The sequence below is a fragment of the Meleagris gallopavo genome, chromosome 9 (assembly GCF_000146605.3).
Source record: "Meleagris gallopavo isolate NT-WF06-2002-E0010 breed Aviagen turkey brand Nicholas breeding stock chromosome 9, Turkey_5.1, whole genome shotgun sequence".
NCBI classification, from domain to species: domain Eukaryota; kingdom Metazoa; phylum Chordata; class Aves; order Galliformes; family Phasianidae; genus Meleagris; species Meleagris gallopavo.
In genome coordinates, this window is record NC_015019.2 from 15409055 (window position 1) to 15433741 (window position 24687).

Consider the following 24687-nt stretch of genomic DNA (forward strand, 5'->3'; position numbering starts at 1 on the left):
TTTTTTTTCTTTTTTTTTTTTTTCAGGCAAACAAAACTGCCCCTTCAATGCACTTGATCTTGAAAGCATGTCATTCTCCTTAGAGAAAAATCTGTTCAGAATTTCACTGTATCTACCACAATTTTGTATTGAAAAAACTTCCTCTTCCACTTAGAAAATGACTTCACCACTGATTTATTTGCTGCTCTGGTATTAAAACATTGACACCCCAAGAACCTAAAAAAAAAGTTAGAAACGGTGTCAATTTGTAGTCTACTACACATTTAACAAAAGCAAAGCAATTAATATATGATTTAAGATTAAGACACTTCAAGATACGTTAAGGCATTGTAAGTTTATTTTTCCTCCAAACCGAATTTACCACACTTCTGATTCATGTCATAATATGGAAAGGGCTCCTCGTTCAATAGAAATTTTTTCCCCACACTTGAAACAAACTAGATTTGCAAGGAATGCGATAAAAACTGTGCTTTAATTACTTTAGATAATAATCACAAAGTCATTTTTAACTAGTTGCCTAATCTAGACTTGTTTGACAACGGCAATTCTATAGGTCTTAACCTGAAATCAGGTGTGCAGTTCTTGGCAACTCAGCCTGAGACAAAATACTCCACGTGCTGGCTGCTGCCATGCCCATGTTCCTAACCACAGGTCAGCTCGCAGCACCAAGCTGGGACACCAGCCTCATATTTTGTGTTAAAAACATTATTTCTGCCAGGAAAAGAGTGAAAAAGCAAAAGACAAAACACCCATAAATAGCTAGAATTGAAAGTACTGTCCTTCAGAACGCTACATGATTAAATGGAAAGCTTTCCAGAAACAAAGAATCAGATTCCACTTCCCAAGTGGAAGCAAGCCACATTATTTTCTGTGCCAATGAAAGCATGTATCCTCACTGATATGTCAAACATTTAAAATACCCAGTGATCAATCACAGCTCTACTTTAAGACAAATTACTCTTAGCATTAATAGAGCTTCCCCCATCTAGGCAGTTAAATTCATTTAGGTGGAGCTTATGCTTAAGAGCAGCTCCCCTCTGCGATGCAGCTGTTTAATGCAGTCCTGCTTCCAGTTCAACCACTCTTGCTATGCTCCAACTGGGAGGGAGCACTGCTAGATCACGTCTCCCTGACTGTACCGACTTATTTCAGTGGGCCATTTCTCCTTCCCTGCAGGAAACAGACGACAGCTTCTCCTGGCACAGACAAGCAGGACACCGCTACAGCCTCAGAACCGAGGACAGAAGCTAGCAGAGCTATGAGGCTGTAGCTGACTGCCATCGTGTGGCCACGCTGCCAAACTGCAGCTAAGGAGCGCCTAGCAAATCTTGGGCTTAGGTGGGATGATGGTAAAAGGAATGAGAAATAAAGTAACGGAAGAAAACTAGCTAACAGTAACAGATTAAACCTACTCTTAATTTTTGAAACTGAAAAGCTGAAATTGAGTGAGATGCACCCGCAGAAGACCACATTTTCAGTGTTGTCAGAATAAAAATGACTGGCATTTCACAGATCAATGAACTGAAATTAAGAAGAGGAAGGGAAGAGCTATTCTAAAATAAAAAGTCAGAAAACCGATCAACTTTCTGGCTGTTACTTCAAGAACAACACACAATAGCTAGATGCACAACCTAATCTGATTCATTAGCACTAGCACAAAATATATGGATTTGCATTTAAAACAGTATTTAAGACTTCTTTTCTCTCATAACAAGAACAGATTCACACTGCAACAATATTGTAAAAATATGTAACCGTCTTCCAAATTCCACCAAGCTGTCCAAGATTCCCAGGAAGCCTTGCTGTACTGTCCTCTGCTGGGTTGCTGCAGCTTGTTATTTCCAGTGTAATTTTGTACCAGCTACACAAGGTCAAAAATGGCTGCATACATTACAAGTGGTTCAAGACAGAAGGAATCCCTCATGCAGTTTTTTAAAAGAGAATAGAGACTGCAGATTTATCAAGTCGGAAAAAAGGGCAACTGCAAGCAGAAACTACAGACTTCGGATGTTTTGGACCTAAAACTTCATATGGAAAGAAAAAATACCTCTCATCTCCATAAACACAGATCTGTATTGTCTCTATTATTTATTTTCTTCATTATCTTACTTATGAGTAAAAGTTAATATGGCAATTTAAAAAATCCCAAACAATCCAACACTGACAATTGGTAATGTCACCAGAGTCACTCAGCTAAGTTCATCGTAACAGGGAAGTTGCTTTAAAATTGTGTATGCAGGTTTTTGTTGTTTCTATTTTATTTTAAGCTCTACTAACTTCTGCATTTTTTTCTCAGATATAAAGATGTCTGAATTTGACACAGCTACATGTAAAGTATTAAGAACAAAAATCCTACAAACGTGTAAATACCTTAGTTATAAAGCTGAATTACAGCAAAAAGTATTTCATCAGCTGTTCCAGTCTGCCAAAACGAGCTACTGAAGACAGTGTACAGATTGCATTCTTCCCATTTAGAACTTGAAGAGAGTGCTGCAACCTTAAGACTGATTTAATATTATTTTCCTCTTACATAAGTTAACCTACCGATTCATCCATGATCGAAGCGGGGTCAAAGAAATCTGGTTTTAGTTCCGTTCTTTCTCTCCTGTTCTTCGATGGTGGCTACAGAAAGTAAGCAAATAAACACCTTAACAGTGACTTCAGAGCATGCATATGGAGTGCTTCAATTGCAATAAATGAAGCTCAGTCTTAAGGGATAAGAAATTATGGGGCACGGATTTTCTTATGTTTTTATTACGTGTTTGATTTCTGTGTGGCAGTTTGAAATAAAATGGAATATGCACGCAGGCATTTAAGAATGCAGAGATTAACATCAATTATTTTGTTTCACCAAAAGGAAAATTTGATTCCAGCCTCCTTACTTTAAAAGCAGAAACCCAAATCTAAACCTAACTAAAAGGACAAGTAAGTTTCTTACTAGGTCTATGTCCATGGTGTCAAAATCCATGCCTTCATTGAGGTCTTCAATTCGCCCTTCTGATGACATCATCACATCTTCAACAATTGGCTCTTCGTCATCTTCCATTAGACTTGTGCCACGCCGACTGGATTGAAAAGAAAAAGCATATTGTTTAGCACTGAAGCTTTACGTGAACATTTAAAATGCTGTTGTTCAGCAAAAAAACTGCCAATAAACGACAAATCCTTTAGATAGATGTTAAGTAATTCAATAAAAGCCTAACTACTATTAAAGGAAGTATTCAACCAGCTAGAAGATTCTAAGAGCAAATCTTGTGGGACTACTCCAAATGGGTACTGAGAGGCAGGAGAAATCAATAAGCAGATCAAAGCTACATCTAATTCAGAGACTTCCATGAAACTATTCATGCTCAACAGAGAAACGAACTAGTTCTTTTCTCCCATGCCTTATGACAAGGCAAGAAGGAATGTCTGTCTAGGTTGGGAAGTCCTACAGAAGACCTGCATGACAATCAATCTATACAACCAGACATCTAGTTCTACAGGACAACTCTCAGCTTTCATGTCAATGTTAGATCAAATGTAAGTATGGCACAGGCAGAAATATAGCACTGAAAGATTAGAACGTGTCCTTCTTAAGATATCTATGAGTAATGCTGTATTTAATACACTCTTCCCAAATACCACAGTAACATTCCACTCTCACTCACATAGCATGTTGCAAGTTGGTTCTCAGCTTGACGTAGTTCATCGCTGCCCTCTCCTGTTGTTGTCGTGCGGCTTCTTCCTGTTGCCTTTGAGCCAACATCCACGTTACTTGCGTGCTTAAAAAGACCATTATTCTATTTTAAACAAAAACTGTTTTGTGTATGAACACTAACACAACGCAGACCTACGTGTTTACGTACTTGTAATCCAGTGGAGCTTGGTGGTGTTCAGGCTGCATAGGATAGACACCCATATAGTTCTCTTCAGGTCGCAATCTCTTGGGCTCCCTCATTATTGTGGAAGTAAGCTGAGGTGTCTGCATCATGACTGGTGTGTGCATTGTCTGCTCCCTGTTCATCCACATACTGTCACTACTGCTGCTTTCTTCAGCTAGAAGGAAACACTGGGTATTAAACCTTTTAAAACTTGTCTAAAACGGAATGTGTAAATTTAACAAATGTATTTCCTGCATACTGAGAAACAATTTCTTTAACTTTTGTTCACAAATTCTCACATGTGACCCCCCAAAGCCCTGGCTAGTACCCTAGAATACTTTTATTTTCTTAACTTAATACAACGTAGTGTCTCTATTTCTTTTTGTGCCTCAATGTTAATGCTATTCAAACTCCTCAGATTAACAGGTTTTCCACTAAAATGCACACAAACTTATTCTGTCTTTAAAACAAACAAACAAAAAAACATTAAAATAAGCCAATTCACTCAAGCTAACTAAGAGGGATCAACGAGTACAGTTTCTGAGTAACTGCTGTAGTAAATTTTAAAATGAGAAAAGTTCTACCTTCAGGTACTTTCCGTTTCCCTGTTGCTGGCTTTGTTTTCTTATTTCTTACTGTAGATCCTCGACTGCTAATTCCACTAATTACTGACATAGTATCATCATCCCCACCAGCTAATAAAGAGTTTCTGTAGGACATGAGAGGAAGCCACACATCTTCTCTTCGTAGGGACATCTGAAAGGTCATAAACTTCTCCAAGTAAACATACCTTTAAGTGGAAAACATTAATTAGAAAGATGCCAAATATCTGCAACATGACATTACTTTGTCAAGATAAGTAACTACTGAAATCATCACCCAAGACTCCTCACCTACTTAACAAAAAAGCCTTGTAATGAGAAACTCAGAACATGATTTCTGTTCATCCACCATAAAGTGAGAAAACAAAAGTAAAATACAATTTATCCTTTATGATTATATTTGACTGCATCACTGTGAAGTTGTATTTATGAACCTGAGGTTCTATTTTAGGTTACTGCAACACACACATGCATATTCAGAGGCACACCTTTTATGGTTATCATTACAAATACCAACGATACCAAGAAAATACTTACACTGTTCTTTTGTCTTGTCTGAGAAGTTTGGAGGAAAACTCACTCAGAATATCAAGAAATGCCAAATTCAGAGGTGGGTGGCTCTCACCTTGTGGATTAGGCTCCTTAAAGGCAAATTCTATGCCATCCCTAAGAAAACATTAAAAACAAAAAAACGTAAGGCACAAACTGTAGAAAAAGCTCTAAGCACTGGGTGCTACCAACATTGAATACTTTTTCCCTATTTCAAGAAAGCAACCATTCAGTCACCAACTAAATTAGAAATAGGTGACATATAAAATTAACATCTGTAGTGCTGATGCAGTTTGTATTAAACTAACAGCATTAGACTAAAGAAAAATATTTCAGCCATGGTAGGCAAGAAGCATTTACGAATGAGGAAGTAATACAAAGCACACAATTACTTGTGTAACATAGCAATAGCTTCTCTTGTTTTCAGTTGATCCAGTCCAAATGTTAAAGCAAAACGTCGAGCAAGCTCCTTTATGCCGCTGAATGTCGGTGATGATCTGTCAAAATTATAACCATTTTCTTGAATCATTTCATTGAAAAGCTGTTTGAAATGAAAAAGGAGATTTTAGTTTATTTTTAAAAAAGATTGTGACAAGTTTTGTACCAAGTTAAGTTTCAGTAAAATGTGTTTTACATTTTTTTTTACTGTTTTTTACAGCCTGACACCCAAAAGACAAACGTGCAGGTGTAGGAAAGCTAAGCTAAGGCTCCTGTTGTCTGAGATCAGCTTGGACAACGTGTACATTTCAAGGATTGCATCAAGCCAAATGTGTCAGACAACAGATTTCAGCACTTCCCTAAGCAGGACGTCTATGATTCCCTGATCTGCACACTAACAGGGAAGAAACAAATGGGTGAAATTCTAACATGGCATTTTTATGACAATCTGTCAAACTACTACTCCTATGTAACTCATTTTTTGTATATTTTTCATAAAGGAGAATAATGAAGGAAATAAAATAAAACCAGACTTAGCTGACTTTGGACCACAACAGCATAGCTCTTTAATGCTGCTGCAGCTCACTCCAGCTCAGTTATTCCCTTTATCCACTATCACTTTCAGTATTCCTTCTCTGCTCAGTTTCTATTTTAATGCTAGCTCACATGTTTAAGGTGGTTTGGCTTTACTGGCTTTTCTTTAGTTGGGGGGCAGGTTGTGTGCTTTTACATGTGGAAGGTACCAAATATAGTTAAATATTTGGGTATTTCATGTTACCATTCCTATTGTCCATTAGGGTAATGTGACTGCCTTCCTATTTTGCATGAAATTGTACTTATTACATCTACTTCCCCTGTCTTCCCTTTAAAATATATGGGGCAGGTTGCTTATGAGGCAGAAAAGATTAACAATGGAATTCTCCTGCTATCACAAGTAGTTGCAAACTCTGGTGAAAAGTACAGCAAAACCTGTACAAGGACAACACAGACTTCAGTTGCATATTTTGTGTTGCAATTTCCACCAGCTAAAGTCATGCTCTACAAAAAAGAAAGGTGTCATCCTTCTCCTGTACTGGCAATAACATCCATACGGATAGATCAGTTTAGGGGCTTCATTAAGGATTTTTTTGGGATAATTCTCAACTAGATTAATGCAACTGCATGAGCTCTAGTGCTCAAATAAAGGGGTGGGGAAGGAGGACAAATTGGGATAGCTTTGTCCTTTCAACAAGAGCAAAGATTTACATTGGATTAAAGTGGTCTGCAGTGATGTGTTTTAATGATCTGATCTCCTCAATACTGTAAATAAGATTCATGGAGATGGCTCATGTAAGCAGAGGAATCCAACTCCTGACTGAATTTCTCAAAAAAGCTCATTTACTGAAAAGAGCAGTAAAATATGATTTAATTTCAAGTCCCTACCACATCAGAAATACTGAATGACTAAGACTGGTTTTAAAGAGCGTGGAGAAGGGTAGCACAACACAATATGGAAGTGTTTTGCCTTGTTAATCTGTTCACGAATCGGTTAACCAGAAATTTCACAACACATTTCTGAATTTGTGGCTTAAAGCGTTGTTTTAGAATAACCAGGTATCACCTAGTTGCAATGGTTGGTGTGTGCAGGGCTCTTCTGCAGACTTTTCAGTAGGACAACATTTAGGAAAGCTTTCACCAGTTTTTCAAATAGTTGCACAAAACGTGTTTCAGTCTATTTCTCCCTACCTTTCCTAAGAGTTTTTTCATTAATACCTCACCTGAGCTATTAAGCAACATCACATGATATACTGCATGGAATTTCATGCATAAAATATCGTAAATCATTCTTACCTGCTGCAAGCTAAGAATAAGTGTTTTAGCACACTGGATTTTGTCTATCTGTCTTGTTTTACTCATTGTTTCTTTAATAATATCACCGTAGTCATTGTAATACTAGGAAAAAAATCACACAGAATAGGTTAGCTTTTGATTCTAGTTGAAAACATTACATTTGAAAGAAGAATTCAGACACTGAAAAGGAAAAAAATACTAACATGTTCATGCTTGTACGTGACATTACGGTTTAATGTCATTGGTGTTACTTTAGAGGTAGAATGACCTATTTATCTTCAAGGCCATGACACAATTGTTAATGACACATCTTCACCACCTTCAGGGTATGAGATTAGAATCTAATCTTTTTAGTAACTACTATGACTCTGATGGGGAGGGTTTTTATTTTATTTATTTTCTTTGCTTAATGTAAGCACTTATAGAAAACTTTATAGCAGTTTTTCCAATGAAGACAGTCACCTGTTCATTTTCTGAAGTACCTGAAGTTCAATGAAGACCCAATTAGTTATTTAGAGATCCAAAACATATGTAGGGCACTCAGGCAAAAGCAGGCTGCCCAGATTTTAATTTTTTTAATGTAATCACTAAGGAGCAAAGTTTTAACACGTTCACAAAATGAGAACTCAGTTGTGGCTGTGAATCTCAGGAGCTAAGAAGGGATTTTATATTTAACAAAGACAGAAACAGATACAAAGAGCACATTCTTTCCTGGGGTGAGGGTAGGGGGCAGGGAAGGAAGAAAACTTGCAAATCAATTTTCTCTTCTCCTCCAAAAAATTCAAGCTTAAATTATTTAATGAAGCCAGACATACAATTTATCTCTGTGAGAAGATTCTTAAAAAGCTTGATAAACTTCTAGCTGAAGAAAAAACAGACCACCAAACAGACGTACTTAAGAAAATACATTAACTAGAAACAAACCTAAAATAATTATCAGGGCTTCCTTCTTCCCTCCCCACTGCCTACATAGGAACTGTGAAACCAACTCAGCCATTTTTCCCCTCTCAAGGAGGAACAACTTTAGTAGGCCTACAAACTGCCTTGGAGTTTTTGTACACTTCATACTTTTAATCAGTTATCTCACAAGGAACAAATTAAATAACAACTAAAAAAAATTCAATTTCTGTACTTTAATAATTCTAAGAAGTATCACCACTAAGATTCAGATTTACCTTCATATATTGCTTGAAAATGTCTGCAGCAGTATTCATTTCCACCACAGTATATACAATGAGTTTACAGAAAGCTGCAAGTAGATTTCTTCTTTTGTGCAATGCTTCAATTTTACTAGCTTCATCATCCTGCTGTCCGTCTGGAAAGAGTTTGAAACATGAAAACTGTTGGGTTTAAATACTTCTAATTTAAGCGTAATACAGAACAATTGGGCCAGTGGTCAGGATTTAGAAAAATCACACATCTCAGTTCTGACAGCCACGTGCTTTAGTGCCTACTGACAAGTCTCCCTTTTTGAGACACGTAATATTGGTGTCTATGAAACAAAATTTTTATTGTTATTATCATATGCATCTCCAAAACATAAAATGCTTTACCAGACTGTTGACATTTAGAAGTCAAACCTATCTCCATGCTCATGCACAATTACCACAGCCAGAAGAAAAAAAAAATTAGCACTGGCAAAAAAATGTATTAATTAATTAGAAGGCAAATCACATGAAGGAAACTTAAGTTTTGTACCAACCTGCACTATTATTATCATCATCCTGATCAATGAAGACATGATCTAAAATAAAACTGAGTAGCTCAGATTGCAGTGAAGAATCAGGAGTGTAAACAAGTGGTTCCAGCATGTCACGTCCTCCTGTCATAATTTGATGGCTGAAGATCATCAAAACATCACACAGAATTGTGAAAGCCTATCAAAAGAAACCTTAGTAAATATCTGTTTGGAAAGTGGCATTTAGTTTCAATTTATTTAAACAGAGAATCATGCATTTCCACTGATCCCAATGGTGCACACAGGCCTCTTAAGTTCCTAATCAACTAAAGAGCCCAATTGGAACTTAAAACATGAAGAGCTCCTTACATGAGGCAGCTGTATGAAGATCAGGTACCTAAACAAAGATGCTGCATGGATGAAGACAGCTAAATATCAAAGTATTTTAAGAATGAAATGCAAGGAGCATGAAAACTTTCTGCTAGAAGAATGCTACGTGAGGTCACTTGAGAACTTTGGGGCATCAACCACAGAACAGTCCAGTTTTTGCTTTTTAAAAAACAGTTAAATATATACGTATTAATCACATTGGTAAAACATCTAGCACAACTCAGGTCATTCAACCCTTTCAGATCCTAAGGTTCATCTTACTTCCAAAAAAGGAACCAACCTCTTTCATTTTGCTGGCAAACTTGTCCATCTGACACAGGATGTGAGCGTCTGTACTGCGTCCCCAAGAAGTCTGACCCACCCATACGTAGACTGACACTGTTCAGGACAACACACTGCTTCATGATGTACCTATCAATCTAATCTCTTCCACTTCAATGAACAGATCTGTTCTCAAACTCCTCAAAGAAAATACCCTTTCCCAGCCATGGAAGTAAATACATTCCTCTTGAAGCCCCCTTTCATAGGATTAGAAGGGGAAAACACCTACACGAGGTACACAACTGAGGCAATTCTAATGTCGAGGGCATTCACCTTAGTTACACAGCCTTTGAAGGAGACCTACTGAGAAATTCAGTATTTTTTGTTACTCACACTTTCACACTCTACACCTTGTGATTTTGATACTAGATAATTCAGACCTTGAACACGCCTGTTCAGTTCCAGAAAGAAAACATTCTTGTTACAGCAAGTGTTGCAAAGCTGCACTCGTGTGACAAAGCAGACCAGATTTTCAACTTCAAGCTCAACCAGGCTTTGATTACCTTTTGTGGCAAAAAGAGCTCCTGCCTTTTTTCTATTTGTTTAAATCACAACTATATACGGAAAAAAGCTTAGCTCTTCCTCATCTTGAGATGGCTTTTAAGTTTGAGCATTCAAATTCTGTTCATGGCATTCACTTAGAAATAATCCTGCTATAAGAAATCCATGTCCTTCAGTGGAACCTGAAACTCCTATGAACATTCTGGCCAGAAAACTATTTGAACACAGAACAAAACACACCCAGTGCCTGCAGCTGAACCCATTCTTTGACTCAATTACCCTCAGAATTCACGGCAATATCTCAATCCTATTCAAAATACAAGAAAAATAAAAACCAATCCCCCATCTTCATGTCTGTGTTTTTCTTCAAAAAGCATGGACCCTTCTCTCCTACCTGGTAAGAGGCACTACTCACAAGGAATAAACACCTACACACTTTTAAGTCTGTAGATTCCTCAGACGTAATTTTAGCTAAAAACTCTTCCCAATGAAGAATAACTGTATGAGGGACTGACTTGATAAAGTAAAAAGGCAATTCACTGGAACTCAAGCAAAATCTGCAACGTTACTCAATGGCTCAATTCTTTAGATCTCAAGTTCCAATCACTTCTTTTATGAGCACTACATAATTGAGGCTTCTAGACACTTGACAGAATGGTCTCCAATTCTCTCTTAACTAATACTGCTAACAACTGACCACAGTGTAAGTGTACCAGCAGAAGACCAAGAAAAACAAATGCTGTCTCTCAACAGTGAAATCCCTCAGGTTATAGTGCATGCATGCATCCATAAACACATGCATGTTAACGCCTCGTCCTTTTTCTCCTGATCCAGACAGACAAAATCCTGGGGCTACGAAGAACTGAGGAACACACTGTATGCAGTAACAAGAGAAGTTGCCCAGGTATGTCCCCACCTATTTAATGTGAGAGGAGGAAAGCTGTTTTCTTCATGGGTCTTGAGTACTTGAGCACATACACATCATAACTGAAATGTGGGAATATTAGCATTCCAAGACAGAAGAAAAAGGTAACTTTTATCTTTTATATAGCTGTTCCTATCCCTTCCAACTCTGAGTCTATGAACCCACAACGCTCCAGTACAGATGCGTGTCATGACAACCAAGTCTTGAGATGGAATTCTCCCACCTGAATCACAAACTGAAAAGTTCATACAGTGCATCTGTCTATCATTGTTTAAATAAAGTAAAAGCAGTAATTAAAAAAAACCAACAAACATACTCCAAATAAAGTTTCTGCTATCTGAAGTTACTAGAAAGAATCAAGTTTGAAAAGGTTCTCTTACTTGTATTTTCACACATCTTCTGAAGTATCATATTAGAAAACCTTAATGTTCTCACTCACCTGTTCCTTAACAGCAGTGTTTACATTGGTCAGGTAGTGCTGACAAATTTGACAGAACACTCTCATCTGCTTCTTCAGACGTAGAAGATCCTCCTTTAAAGAAAAGGATTTGATGTAACAGTTTTGCTTTTTCAATTTCATATTCACACATAGTGTATGCACACCCACAGAGCAATCCACCACAGACCTCACATGCTGTCAGTGAAAATCCACTGCATTACTTAAACTCAGAAACAAGAGTAGCAAGTAGCAATTTCCTCAATTCTGGCATCCTCTGTACTAAAGGCAGAAATGGAATTTGGGATGAAATTCACAAAGCTCTTTATTAAAAATAAAATAGAATAGTAACAGCAACAAAAACTTCAGAGCAGAGTGCATTTTCTTTTTAAATGATCTGAGTATTCACCCCAAAGGATGGCTATTAGGTAGCTGTGACTACAACAGACACACCTATCAGGTATGACTATTCATTCTTTAATTTCACTGCTTGGGGATAAAGCACAGTGTGAGATGAGGGCTGGGGCTTTCTTCCCTTCTATAAGAAAATAAGTAATAATTTTTAAAAGCAGCTTTACTGCTTCTGGAGAAATAGATTTTGAGCAAGTAAAGTATCAAACTGACACAAATACCAAATATCTTCACTCACACGCAGCTTATTTGGAGCCCTTACTTCAGTTACTCATACACACAGATTCCAGCTCACACAGAACTGGGGAAGTCACAATACGAAGCAGCATTGGGGCAGACAAAAAAGGAATACCCCTGAGAAATGTAAAAACCTGTCATGCAATCTAAAACAGAACAGGTCTCTCCCTTCAAGAAAACAGGTAACGCGTTGGTACAACGTGTCATTTAATCTCAGCAGCAGGACGAAAAGCAGCAGCTGCTTCCTCTTTTTTAATTAAGACAGACTCTTTCACTATGTTTTCAGAACACTTTCACTACACGTAACCTTTTCTCTCAACGTTTACCATTCACATTGCTTAGCAATGTTAAGAGGACTACAAACAGGAAAATCTTCTTTCCTTTATACAAAAATATCCTTTGAAATTTTAATAAAAATCAAATTGCCTACGTAGCTTTGATTTTAAGCAGCCCATATTATGAAAGTAATCCCCATACTTAGTCACCCTGTTCACAAAGAGCATGCAGTTAGCAGTTTGTTTTTGTTAGAACTAAAATCTTCAGGCACAGTTGTTTAGTCACTTCTGGGTCTGCATTTCAGCTTCTTTGCAGTTGTGTTTCACTGACACTGAACAGAAGTCACAGAACTTTTGTTTGTACCTGGAATGTCTGGCAGCAGTCAAGCAGTTAAATATAATAAAAAAGGCTTCACTTCACTACAGTTATAAAAGCTTTAATTTACCAGATTTTATTATTCAGAAGCAGAAAATAGTATGAATAAAGCCTACTTTTTCACGTAAGTTCTTTTCATTCCTGCTGAACAGTATCACAAATTTCATTTTACTGCAAAACAGCCAAGTGAAACTTCATTTCCAACAGGACTCCCCAAAATTTAGTTCAGCTTCTGTCTCTGGGTTTGTGGTAAAATCTTAATCCTTATTACAAAAAAACTCAGACTGCTGCTTCTCTTAAAGAATAAGCTAATAAAGCCTCCAAGTCCTTCACTCACTTAAGGAGTTCTCAACAGCACAGCTATGCACTCTGTAGCTGACATTCCCTGTTTTGTACATGTTAACATTGGTATGTTGACCAATTTTTTATTTAACTGACTCAAATGACTGAGTCAGTAAGGCCACAATTACTCACTGGATTAATGAAATCCTAATGTGACTGAAAATATAAAGATACCACGATCTCCCACAAATGTTCTAGTACTAAAACATAAAAAATGTTAGCACAAGTTACATAGCATGCTGCTCCACTCCTGTCCTCCACTCAATGCTCACATTATCACATTCTAAAATCAAGAAAAGTAAAAATATATACATCATATCATCAGCATTAAAAAAACGAAGATATTGTAACAATGAATTATTAATTTAAAAATACAATTTACTGATTGTGAATTATTAATGTGTAGTTTTCTCACTAGTAAACTACAACAGATGTCCACAACATGTTTTTCTTAAATTAACTGTAACAATAGCAAAGTATTTAGAAAAAAAATAACCTACAAAAACACATCTCAAGGATTTTCTAATTCCAGCTCTGAAAAAGGATGCATTATCAGTAACTCCAATAACAGAAAGTGCAGAAATTTCAGATGTAAGAGCACAACATTCACCCCTCCTATGGGGTGTGGAAAGCTATCACAAAAAAAGAATGCTCATGTGCATTCAGAGCACAATCTTTTATTAAAATCATCTATATATACACCTATAGAACAATTTAAAAGATCATCAAAATGTTTTGGAACTCATCAAGTCTGTTAGAAAATAGTTGGCTTTCCAAAAACCATCTTCCTTTCATTAGGCACATCACAAAGCAAACCACCTCATCACTCTCTGCAAGCTGTGCTATCTTGTGGACACAAGAAAACACAATCCATCCTCCAAAATTTTATGAAGTGAAATTGGAAATAGGGCATTGGCCAGAGCTTTGTCCTGCAAGATTGCTACAAACAGAATTTGAAAAGACCCTCTCACTATTTCAGGAAGAAATTTCAAATGTAGCTTAATTTTTTAAATGTCTTCATAGCACACATTTAAAGGACTGGTGAAAAGCAACAAAGCAAGACTGCAGCACACTGAGCAGTCAGAGCAGTGTGACAGCGTGTAAACTCTTGTTATCTCACAGGTTTTGCTTCTCACAGATCTGTCACCAATATTTCAGTTTGCAAACAAATTCACACTACTCAGAGCAGTAAGGCTACTGTGGTAGTGGTGGTCTCCTATTCCTCCTTAGCACTGCTACCATGCTAGACTAATAGACATTCCGTTTTTTTACTAAAATTTCTTAAAATTCTATCAACTTAAACATAGTATGCATCAATAATAAAAACATAATAATGCAAAGAAATAGTATGACTTAAATGTCAAGCACTCCATTGCTGGAATGATGAATTCTGAAGAACTGTTTCTGAATTAAACACCTCTGATTTTTAATCCATTCCATCACAGTTCCCAACAGATGACATGTAGGTAAGTAAAAATGTGTGTTTACAAATACATCTGGAAAAAGGGCATACCTTTGTGGAACTGCTTTCAGTAATTTTTGCTAGCTGCCAAAGGATTACATAATGAGTGCACTGCAGTGCATGAATAACAATCTGAAATCCAAAAGAAAACAATATATTAGATGAAAAAGGCCAGTTGAGAAAAAAAAAAGAGCAACAAAAGCTATTTACTGCTGTTCCTAAAGAGCAGATTTTAGTTACAAACCTGTTCTGGCATGTCTCCATTTTCAATGCCAGTTTTCAATAACTTGTAGTTGCAGCCAAACAAATCCCATCTTGACAGGTCATGGGCACTGGAAGCATTAGAAAGGAAGCAGAAATGTAAAACAAACATCACTTCTGTAATTTAATTTTATATTAATAATTGCTAAAAGCTTAAGTTCTTTTAATATCCATTTTTCACATGTACATAGATACATACACACACACAACACACACACACACACACACACACCATGCAGCACAAAACAAAACAGATTTCAGTTTTTTATTTCTTAATATATTCAAGAGATGTGATGTGTTCTACATGACACTCCAACTTTCAGACTAGAACACAGGTTGCATAAAACTTAGAGCTATCAAATTTTAAAACAAAAGCTACAACAACAGCCACAGTTACGTAACCTGGACCCTGACAGGTATTTGCAGAGTTCTACCTACTTGTGGAAAGCAGTGATTCTCTTCAATGTTGACAAGACCTGATAAGCATCATCTTCGTCAGGTTCTTCCCCCTATTTCGAAAACATATCATAAGAAACCCTAAACAAAATACACTAAGCAAACCAGGGAACTTCAAAGAGAAAAATTAAAAAATATAAAAAATAATAATAAAAGAGGGATGGGGGGAAGGCAGTAAAAAGAACTGCATCTAAATTATTTAACAATTCCGTGTATTTGTTTTCAGAAGATTTGAAGAGTTTGAGAGAGAAGGTAATGCATGGCATGCCCCAAGCTGCAGGAAGAGCACTCAGCCTTCACGTTTAGAAATCAGTCAGCAGCATAAGGAAAAATATGCTGGGGTGGGGGGGAGGGCTTGGAGGGGTACAACAGAGAAGGAGAAAAGAAACTTAGGCTACTTGAACACAATGCATAATGTAGGTGCTTCCATCTTCTCCGAAGAATCCAGCAGAGGCCACTGTCAGACAATAGATACTGGACTAGTTGGGCCACGGGTCAGCACCTCAATCTTACTTTAATCACAAAGTCTTAGAAAGTCTTTAAGAGGGAGGGATATGGGAAGTGTTTTGTTTTAATCTCCCCAGAAGTTCCGACAAGCTTGCACTTGAAGAGAAAAAAGCAGCCAAAAGAAAAAGTTCATGAAGGCATCTATTGAAGTACATAGGATAACTACCTGAAGTCATGGAAAGCCTTCGTCAGCATGCTAGGGACCACACAAGTCCCCTGCATGTTACTGTTCTGCAGCCACACATTATCAAAGCCTTGTGGGTTTCACCAGTCCTACCAGATACTTGTCATTTTCCTGTTTGACATTTCATTTCCTTGCTTTACCCCCTGTTCTGTCTACTCCTCACAAATGGGACATAACTGCATTCCCTCCCGAGGCCACATGCACCCTGTGATGGTGGGGTGGAGTCCCAGTGCTGGCCAATGAGCAGGAGGGACAGGAGCAAAGCTCAGCAAAAGTATGTCTGCATCTGAGAGGTGTGGCCAAAAGTTAGCAAAGAAGCTTCCCATGCTCCTTATCACAGATAAAGAGGAGGAGAAACAAGTTTTAGTTGAATGTCAGAGACCCACAGGGTCACACTAAATAACATGTAAGAAAATTATCTCTTCTAATTAGCACAGCGTAGGAACAAAATAATACACTCAAGCTAATAAATGCATCTGCTTGTAATTCAAGGATGGCAGGGGAAGTGTTTTCCAGAGATTTTGAGCTTTTATCAACAGCAGTGTGCGATCAGAGGCAAGACTGGTGGCAACAGTACCAGTCTGAAGAGAATCCCAGTACAACAACAAAGCTACATATCTCAAAACCACGAGCTTCAAAGTGAGTGAAAATGTCACACAATGTCACACTTTATCTGAAATATATCTCCAATTCCCAAAAGATATTTGTCCAAAAGCAGATTCAAGAATCACCGTCTTGATATAAAGGAACAGCAGTTCATATCCTCAACTCACTGACTTGCATAGGAAGGCAAACCAAAACACTGGATGTATTTACAAGAGCAGGAAAAGTACAGAATCACAGAGTGGCCAGAGTTGGAACGAACCTCAAGGATCATGAATCTCCAACCCCCCTGCCACATGCAGGGCCACCAACCTTCACATTTAATACCAGCCCAGGCTGCCCAGGGCCCCATCCAATCTGGCACTGAACACCTCCAGGAACGGGGCATCCACAGCCTCTCTGGGCAGCTGTTCCAGCACCTCACCACTCTCTCTATAAACTATTTGCCCCTGACATCCAACCTAAGTCTCCTCTCCCTCAACTTAAAATCATTTCCCCTTGTCCTGCAGTTATCAACCCTTTCAAAGAGTTGATTCCCCTCCTGTTTGTAAATTGATGTTCTACATCAAAATACCTCTTGTAGGAAGTCTTCAAGAAGTCGATTAAACTTGTCTGCCAGCTCATCTATTAACTGACTTCTTGCAATATCAACCCTGTTAAAGATTGTGAACTCTTCATTACAGAGAGCATGGTACGTTTTTGAACAGGCTTCCAAAACGTCGATGTCTGTGTGCTTCTCCACAATGTCCCGGATCTGTCGCAGTAAGGCATCCAAATGCTACAAGAACAACAAGGAAAAGAAACCTAAATACTCAAACACATGGGCATTGTGACAACACATAATGCATATGGAAAACTTACAAGTAAGTTCATTTTGTTTCTATTGATTTCCCTCCTGTCAGAACTACGGTACATATTAAAACCGTACACCAGAAACCTGAAGAAACTCTGAGGTAAATTCACAAGTTGAAATGAAGTAGAAGCCTTTCAAAGCCTAAAGATTTCATGTCTTTTCAGGAAATAATTAAAAATTTGCTGTTGTCAGTATGCGTTTATCTAACACTTCAATTTGCAATGACAACTAAACAACACAGAAGCACTTATCTCCCACCCACACCAAAATTTATACATGGTCTTAGAAGCTGTATAAATTAAGATTTAGTTGCATAACACCCAGGCACTAAGCACTGAAACCAACTTCACTTGTTCTCATATACCTCTCCTCACCCCGAGCTGCTTATTGTTGCTCTATCACCTTTAGGCTACGCTGTCAACTAAATATTTTATTCCTTTTTTGACCCCAGTGACTTCCAGCTACTTGCTTCTCAACAATGCAGCAACACAGTGCATCTGAGAAGGAGAAAACAGAGACAAGAGCAGCTTAAGTTCAGGTCTTATCCTCAATGAGGGTTTCAATAAAGCGAGTCACACTTAATAAAAAAAGCTGCACCTACAGTAGTGACTGAATTTCAAGAGAGAAAGCTAGAATTCTCTCTTTTGATTGTGGCTTTTTCACCCCTTTTGTGTGAAGTGATCTTAAACATTACCTTACCTTTTCTAGTCGCCCTGTTGTATAAATTTCCAAATCAAAGTACTGTGGCAACTGCAGCAAGTTGGTGACTTTTTCAGCATCTACAGAATACTGTAAGATTGATGAGGAAAAAGGAAGTTTTAATGAAAAAAATTTGGGACATAATACCACACAATTAACCACAGACCAATAGAATATTAGTAAAAACTAGTAAGAAAAAATGAAGAGTTGTGTAAGCCATACAGTTAATTACACAAGCTGCTCCTGTTTATCATTATAATAACAGCCCATCAGCTACAGATGGAATTAAACTTACCTTTGCTAACAACTGTGGAAGAGCCACTGCAAAAAGTTCTGTAATTTTCGTTCTGTCATCCAACTGGGTTTTCTTCTCCTTTGCTGTCAGCACCTGAAATATTTGTATTGTTAGAAAATGACAACAGCAGCTCTGGAGCAAATTTTCATTGCCATTAATGAAATGACAATCAGATACATTAACCTCATATGATCAGAGAAAAGCCAATTGGTTGTACTGTGTTCCCTTCAAAGAAGCTGTGAAACATATTCCCTCTCTCTTATTATGCACTAGCTTTGTAGTTTTTCCAAATACTGAATTTGGTCTCTTTCCAACCAACACTTCCTTTAAAATCAATCCTGTATCTTTAACAATGAAAACAAATACAGTAGTCCAAACAACATTAAACACGTGCTACAGTCATGAAAAAAATGAAAGAACCGTGGCTGTCAGACACTGGAGGCTGCAGTGACAAACTCAATTTCTGAATTCAGTCCCCTCAGTAGCAACAGCCTAAAACCTTTTCCTTCTTCCCACACAGTCCTCCTCACACAGCCACTTGCACATTTCTAGATAAGTAGGATTTTGGCTCCTACCCTTTTCCCCGTTCCTCTTCCCACAGGAGGATGACATTCAGCTGCTTGTCGAATTGTACACAGCATTATTTCAATCAGTGCACTCTCCTGTCTATCTGTTAAAGCTGAAATTTCAAGAAATAGATATTAAAAATAAATAAGGCATTTAGGTCAATAGCTCAATTCCAGCCGGGGGCAGGGGAATAGAGAACATAACTACATTACAGAACCAAGCACAGGAAAATATTTGAAATTGAAAGATATCAACTGAATATCAAGTTTTATAACCATTTTAATTGCTCTTTGTTATTCAGAGGTCCATTTAATAGTACATACAAATTATAGAACTGTTTCAGGTGGGCTTTATTTTTATGGTTGTTTTTAGTGTCATTAAAGAAATGGCAGTGTTTTCCCATATGGTGGCTTTAATATTCAATAAAAGAACTAGTTTCACATGCAACTTGCTTACTCAAATGCTACGAGTACAGCCTGAACCTGTGGAACAACAGGGCAACTGGACAACGCACATCTATTCCCTCGTTTTTCTACTCCTCCTCAAATTTCATAATTAGTGATTTATTACAGTCATTCAAGAACGGAGAATGTATGGTGACCCAGATGTTAACAACTTATTTCCTTATAAATCACAGCTATCAGAAACCACATAGCAATATACAGAAAGTTCTACTAAAATCTCTTACGCTCTTCTCCGTTGAGAGGTTCCTCCAGCAGAAGACTATTCATACATTCCCAGTCTTTCAAGAGATCCGTTGCACAGTCCCACATGCTGTCCACTAGATAAGCAGCATGTTCATGCAACTAAAATGAGAACAAAAAAATACTTTTCCTTATCAGCAATAAAGTTCATTACACAAGTTGCTATAATAGAAGGTTTTTTGCCTTGCTGGCTTTTGACTCTGCCAAAACCAAACCAAAACCAAACAAAACCAGAAAACTTTGTGACTTCTCTGGTTTAACAGAAGCCTGTTTTCCCGAATTAATTTAAGAGATGAATCCAGATCAGTTAATACAAAGAATCAAGTGCTGCAGAATCTGTAAGAATCTGGTAGGACTTTTTGTGTTTGTTTGTTGTTGTTTAGTCAGCTGATGGATTTTGCTCACTTGTCTGGCTGACTTTTCTTTTCCTGCTTGACCTTTTCTGAGTTCTATCCTCATCAGTATACTGCAAAACCATTAGTCTGTAGTTTCTGAAACAAGGTAAGCAGCACTGGTTATGTGGCCAGTTTTCAGAACTGCAGGACCTGACCCTACAAGAGTGATCCTGAGAAATAGCAAACATCCTAAATTATTTCATCGAAAGGAAGTCCTCAGCACCTTTTTAGAATCAGGTGCTCAGTGATCATTTCATGTTCCTGAAAGTTTTTTTCCTCCTCATAAAAACTCCTAAATCACAATCTCTTTTCAGCTGAATGTTATAATGGAGAATGGTGGGGAAAAGTATTTTGTCAAAGGAGAGCTCACAGCCTATCTCATAACTAAACACTTAACAAATCCTCCAAGTAAGCATAACCCAAAGAGTCTTATGTCCTCCAGAATGCCCAAGCAATAGAGGAAAATTAGGACAGATTAACAGCTAATAACCAACAGGGGCAGATGGAGGGATTAAAAAAGCAAAATAAAAAAAACAACCAAACCAAACAAAATAAAAACAGACACCCACACAATTCAACTTACTTCACTTTCCAAAAAGAAAAACACTAATGTCTTCACAAGATTAGCATTTGGACTTTGTCTTCCCCTCCTTTTAAGTATTCCATCATCTTCAGGATCTCTGCGGCTGAAAAGCCTGAAAAAAAATATTATTTCGAGATAAATTCCCTTTGCCATGGTCAAGTCACATCTAGATATTGTTTTTACAAATAGGCATATCTTCTCTTACTGTGAAGCTCTATGTTTTATTTTGAAAGCAAGTGATTTGGTATAAATGCCATTTGAACAACTTTGTATTTGCTGAGCTGGTATTTCACTGACAGCTTCCAGCGGAACAGGTAATTATAAAAAAAGTACCTTACAAACATCAGTGACAATTGCAGATGCTTGAGGTCTCATGTTCCCTTTTAGCAAAATATATTTACTGAACCTGTTACTGAAAGTAGCCAAGAAACACTACGTGAAGACCTGAAAAGTACTAGATGAAAAGTCTTGCTTTCTTGTATGTTTAATCTCGGTGTTTATCACTCATTTTTTCTTAATCAAAGTTAATCATAAATCTAGTATTAATGCACACAAATAACAAAATCCAGAAGAACAAGTAAGTAAATATGATTTCCCCTCTTACTTTTTATAAAGAAACTCCCCTGCGGCAACTGCTACTGGCCGATGAGCTGAATAAACCAGATGGTAGACATTTTCACAGTCTTCTGCAGTCAGAACTTCTTCACTACTCCTAGGGGTGAGGATGGGAGGAAAGAAAGAAAAGAAGTCTGTCTCAAAAAAGTATGAAGTCCAGCAATGGGAGATAGAAATAAAGAAGAATCTAAACCTTCGCCTTCAAAGGTTTGAAGGCCAATGCTAGATCAACATAGCATTCTAAGAGTAAAAACAGGGGTAACTTAGTTTCATGTCTTTCTACACAAAAGTTACTAAAACAGTAAGAGTATTTGGTAGGTCATTATGCTCAGAGTTCAACTACTGTGCAGGAGACACTGTATTTCTTCAGTTCAAGTCTTCCACAATAGCTTCTAACTCACAAGGCTCAGTTCTGCATTTCTAGCCCTTACGCAATCTTAACTTAGTATTTGTTATAGGTCAGGTGAGGAGACATACTTACTGTAAAACAAGAGTGAGTAATTTTATTGCTTGGACTGCAACATCATATTCTTTGTCAAGAGTCATAGACACAATTCTATCCTAAGAATACAAAAGAAGATATTTTGAGAAAAGAAAGAAAGGAAATACAGCTAAAAAAAACCCACAATTTTTGGATGTTCTTAAAAATATGAAGTCACACTAACCTTGAATCGACTGGTGAACAGTTCCAATTTGGAATTAAGCTCTTTATTATAGTAAAGCCCTTGCAGAGCAGTTAGGCATTTCAGTCTTACTTCCCCTTGCTAGAATAAAATTTTAAGAACTGGATTAAAAGTCACGTATACAATGTGATCTTCAGATCATACAAGACAAGTTTCTTTAGCTGTCCAAATTCATTCAAAGACTGAATGTTGGCAAGATACACTACTGATAACCATGTTAATGGCATAACAATGTCCTTTTTTAAAATAAGTGAAGAAAAAAACAATGTCTCGTTGTGTTGGTATCTTTAAGTCAAGACATACCTGTTTCATTCTCTAAAGATAAATTTTAAATGCTTAAAACATTTTAGAAGTAAAATTCCATATGCTTCCTTTCACTTAATTACAACAGGAAACATCCATAGCATTAACAACCATCTCTTGTGAGATCAGAGCTAGTAAGTAGATAGAGGGACAGGTATTCCTCCCAAAATGTACAGATACAGATGCACTTTGCAAAGCTCTAGGATAACTGACTTCACACAGTTTCCTATCACTCTGCTGCCAGGAATTACCATTGTTTCCATGCCAAACTCATAAACAACATGGGTGAGAATCCCACATTTGCTTCACTTCAAGTTCAGTAGCTTGAAGAGAATCTCCAATACAGTATCTGCAGCAATCTGCTGACTCTACAATGAATCAAGGATCATTCATAAGCTATGATTTTTGAAGCTCCAACTGGAGAATAATCTCCAACCTGCAAGTAACAGCTTGAGGCACTCACCAGCACCAAAGAGGACTTATTTTCCCATGTTTTTTAAAATTATATGAAGATGTTAAAATAGATCATCAGTTTGGCCAAGCAGGGAAAACGGCTTGGCTATTTGGCTAGATTATTCCATATGAAATGCATACAATTTGAATAGTACTACAAAACAGAAGTCTGCATCAGCAAAAAAAAAAAGTAACTTGATAAAGGGCAAAGGCCATTTCCTTATAGATCTGTACATACCCTCTAAAACCACTCAAACCTTACTTATATTTTATACACATCTCAAACACCAGTGTTAGCGAGTGGCTAGCAGTGACTGATTAGGACAGCTGAGATCAGAACCCGGTTTGGCAGGATCAACAACCAAAACGTGGACTTTATGGCTGATGATTTTGTTCCTTATCCTTAGGGCAGCTCACCTTATCATGCATAGTCCACCCTACATATTTTAAGTAGCTGTCATTGAGAAAGGCGTCACTGTACATCTTCATCCATATTCCAATTTCTTCAATACAGATAGCTCTTATTTCAGCAATTGCATCACTGTGGACACAAGAAAGGCAAAAGGAGCAAGAAGACAAATAATTAGAATTAACTTATCACCAACTTATAATCTGGATTCATGAAGCTAAAAAATATTTAAGAAACAACTTACCGGTATCTATGCACAAAAACACCTTTAAATATTGCATTCATCATGTTCTCTATTTCATCCTGATTTTCCTGAAGCTGAAAAAAAGAACAGAGCATATGAACACAGAGCACCACAACAACGGGTAGTGCTGCATCTAGACAAACCAAACTAAGTTACCATTTACAAGTACGGCTATTAAGTTCTTTCCTGAAATACAAATCTGAATAAAGTATTGCAGAAGAATAATTTCAAGAATATGGAGCAGCAGGAAAAAAGCACAAACAAGCAATATAAGAATACAGACCTGAAAAATAATGTGAGAGACAAATTCAGTCTTAGTGCAATCAAGCAAAAACAGGAAAAGTAATGTGTACAGTGTTTTAAAACAAAAAAGTTGTATTTGCTTCAGAAGTATAAGAAAGCCAGCTAAAAGATGCAAAAATAACTAAATATTGTTGGAAGACAAGAATTTATTTTTGTAGTTTGAACTACAAAGGTGGGACAGAATGAGTCAATGTTAATCAGAGAAGTTGAAGACTGGGGAAGCAGACGCTCCAGTAGGGCAGATTAAAACAAACATATAAAAAGGCAACAAACACCACCACCAAAGAGAACTAAATGAAGAGTGATGTGGAACTACCCAGAGAGAATACTGGAGCGGATGGGTGTTACAGAATATAAAGGATCTCTCCTACAGAATTTTACACGTAACAACAAGAACCAGTATTTTCCACACCATTACAAGATTTTTAAATTGGAAGCAAAGAAGGAAGAATAAAGAACTCAGCAAGCAGCAGCAGAAGAAAAAGACTGACTACCCAAAATATCTGACATGCTGTGAGCCTAAACCTAATAACATCCATCTTCTAAGTTGGAAGAAAACGAAAGACACATAAAAAGAATCCAAGAACACGATGCATTCATCAGATATGGCCCGAGTTATGAATGGAGCAAGAAACAAAAATTGAACATCAATGCTGCTTGGAAGCTTATTTTCATTTTCGTGCAAGAAAAACAAAAATCCCAACTAAAGCTAGAAAACGTGGAAAGGAATCCTAACAGCCAATATATGCAAGAAAAACTGATATTCCCTAATTTCATATCACTTGCCATCATCTGTGTATCATGTATTACATGTAAGTGCACTGGTTTGGCACACAGATCTAGCACACTGCACTTAATGGTGCTTCTTGGGTATTTAAGAAGTCAAACAGACAGGCATTTGGGAGAGGTGACAGCAAACAAAGCTGTTGGTTTA

General features: G+C 37.3%; 1 protein-coding gene across 1 annotated transcript in view; it reads right to left on the reverse strand.

The window, feature by feature from the left end:
* Window positions 1–24687, reverse strand: part of STAG2 (stromal antigen 2) — a 35659-nt gene continuing 10972 nt past the window's right edge. Inside the window, 26 exon segments of the mRNA XM_010715396.1 lie at window positions 1–216; window positions 2545–2622; window positions 2939–3065; window positions 3651–3764; window positions 3849–4038; window positions 4448–4653; window positions 5003–5131; window positions 5407–5555; window positions 7283–7384; window positions 8458–8597; window positions 8985–9159; window positions 11537–11629; window positions 14688–14768; window positions 14881–14968; window positions 15336–15406; window positions 17222–17425; window positions 18200–18289; window positions 18495–18587; window positions 19070–19173; window positions 19750–19867; window positions 20744–20855; window positions 21348–21455; window positions 21840–21919; window positions 22024–22122; window positions 23215–23338; window positions 23451–23524. Coding sequence (XP_010713698.1) covers window positions 193–216; window positions 2545–2622; window positions 2939–3065; window positions 3651–3764; window positions 3849–4038; window positions 4448–4653; window positions 5003–5131; window positions 5407–5555; window positions 7283–7384; window positions 8458–8597; window positions 8985–9159; window positions 11537–11629; window positions 14688–14768; window positions 14881–14968; window positions 15336–15406; window positions 17222–17425; window positions 18200–18289; window positions 18495–18587; window positions 19070–19173; window positions 19750–19867; window positions 20744–20855; window positions 21348–21455; window positions 21840–21919; window positions 22024–22122; window positions 23215–23338; window positions 23451–23524 — 2973 coding nt within the window. The 3' untranslated portion in view covers window positions 1–192.